Source organism: Vicia villosa, linkage group LG7 (assembly GCF_029867415.1).
Source record: "Vicia villosa cultivar HV-30 ecotype Madison, WI linkage group LG7, Vvil1.0, whole genome shotgun sequence".
Lineage (NCBI taxonomy): Eukaryota > Viridiplantae > Streptophyta > Magnoliopsida > Fabales > Fabaceae > Vicia > Vicia villosa.
In genome coordinates this window covers 56941800-56944043 of record NC_081186.1, presented here as the reverse complement: position 1 = coordinate 56944043, position 2244 = coordinate 56941800, and the positions used below count along the sequence as shown (strand labels likewise).

The window sequence follows — 2244 nt, the reverse complement described above, 5'->3', positions numbered from 1 at the left end:
AATAACAATGATGAAGAGAAACCGTTACATGATGTTCTTGTCATTAATTTATTTGGTGGTTTATGACATAGTTTGCAGGATATTTGATGACGAGGAATTTTAGAGTGGGTTTATGAGTTTTTGATGTTGTTAGTGTACTGAAAAGTGGTAGAAAATAGGGTTGGCTCCGGTGCGTAGGAGGAAGAAAAATAAGGGTCAATTGTTCCAGAAAAATAGGTTAGAATTTGTCCGTGCCCTGTAGTGTAAAAAATGGTTAGTATTTATAAGAAAAGAAAATTAGGTTAATTGAAAAGGAAATAAATTAATTTCATATCAAACCTTATTTAACAAAATTATTATCTTGAATATTTTGTTTTTAATTTTTGCTAGAATTAGAAAAATCAAATCAAAAGATTCAAGAGAATTGTTTTGTTGCAAAAGTTAAATAAAAACTTACCTTATTTATTTTTTTTATGATTTTTGGACTAAAAATGCATAAAAAATTGAGAAAAGTAAAAAATAAATATTTTCTAAAATACTTAATTAAATAATACGAAAATACAAATTAAATGATTAAAAAACTAATTTTTGTGATATTTTTGAATAAAAAGTAAAATAAAGTTAGAAATAAATTCAATAAGCAAATATAAGGAAAAATGTTAGAAGTGAGATTCGAACCCGAAACTTTTCGTTCTTGTACCTCTTACCCTCAACGTCTTACCAATTGTGTCATGTTACCTAATCGAAATAAAATGACATTTGTAATTCTATGAGGGCAAATTTTGGGGTATGACACACTGAAACCGGGAGCCTCTCGCCCGAACAGGACTCCCGAGGCCCCTCCAAGGCTGTGTTGAAACCCCGCGAGCATTCCCCTCCAAAGGACAACCGTAAAAATTTGGGCAAAACATAGACGAAGTCCAGGCGAGGCAGACACTCAACCTCCCCTGGACCTAGCGACGAGGAAGATTTCCGCAGCCCCTTGTCCGAAGAAATCCGAAGAGCTCGTCTTCCACGAGGGATGGAAAAACCCCCAGTCTTGGACCAGTATGACGGAACAACTGACCTTGACGACCATATTCGGAGCATCGAAGCCGTCATGGATTATCACGTCGTCCGTGGATCCATCAAATGCCGCATCTTTCTGACCACTCTCAGGAAAGGGGTGATGACATGGTACAGGAATCTTCCCCCCAACTCCATCCACTCCTGGACCGAGCTCAAAGAACTCTTTTCGAGCCATTTCACGGCGTCCCGTCGGCAACCGAAATCAGAGGCGAACCTCGAAGCTGTGATCCGAGGAACCAACGAACCTCTCCGAGATTACCTCGACAGGTTCAACAAAGGGGCCGTCCAAGTACGGACGACCAATTACATGAAGAGGTACCTCCTAGAGCGAGGACTTCTCCCTGGAAGCGACTTCAAGAAGGCCATCAAAATCGAGAAGGTGCACACCATGAACGCCCTCCTCCGCAAAGCTCAAGCCTTCATCGCTTTCGAGGAAGGAGAAGCTGCTGCCATAAAAGCCTCGAGAGGCAATGATGTTGCCCGTAGCTCGAACTACGAGAACTCAGGTTCTCGACGAGGGCACGAAAAAAGGAAAGATGACAGGTCCCACGACGCCAAAGAGCGCCGAGGACCAGCTGGTCGCTTCAACGACTATACCCCTCTGAATGCTTCACGAGAGAAAATCCTGGCCGAGTGCAAAAGTACCTGTAATACGGTGAACTGACTTTTAATCGAAAATGTTGCGGTTAAGCATGAGTCGCCACCGACTTTTATTTTATCCAAACAAATTCAGAAAGGCTAAAAGAAACAGAAAAAAACCTTTTAAAGAAATCTAAGTTCGGGGGGTAATTTATGCAAAGGGAAGGTGTAGGGCACCCTTTGCATCCATGGTTTTCCATGGGCTCTTAATTGCTTTGCTTGCTCGTTTTCAGAAAATGTAGATGAAAGAGGAAAAAAATGGACTTTAGCTCGTAAATGAGCATAGCCAGTTTTTGAAGAATTTTGAGAAAGAATATAGAAAATAGAGCATGGCAAGGCAATTAGGGGCAATTACCTTAAACTCAGATGATAGGTCTCTTTTTAGCCTTTCAGAATGAAAGGGTCAGTCCTTGCCATAAGAGGGCAGGAAGCCTTTCGTTTGGAGGTAAACGGGTCATCGAAATATCCTTCGCCATAAGACTGACCCATACCATAGAGAGGCAGGTAGTCTAAGGGAAGGATCAGAATAGCCTTTTTCGTAGGCAACCAGAGAATACC

The 2244-nt window shown here is 41.1% G+C and overlaps 1 protein-coding gene across 1 annotated transcript; it reads left to right on the top strand.

Annotated features, from left to right (window-relative positions):
- Nucleotides 1-1000: 1000 nt before the first annotated feature.
- On the top strand, nucleotides 1001-1711 carry LOC131619114 (uncharacterized). The gene has a single exon (XM_058890254.1). It carries the CDS (start codon nucleotides 1001-1003, stop codon nucleotides 1709-1711), a length of 711 nt encoding a protein of 236 aa, XP_058746237.1.
- The last annotated feature ends 533 nt before the right edge of the window (nucleotides 1712-2244 follow it).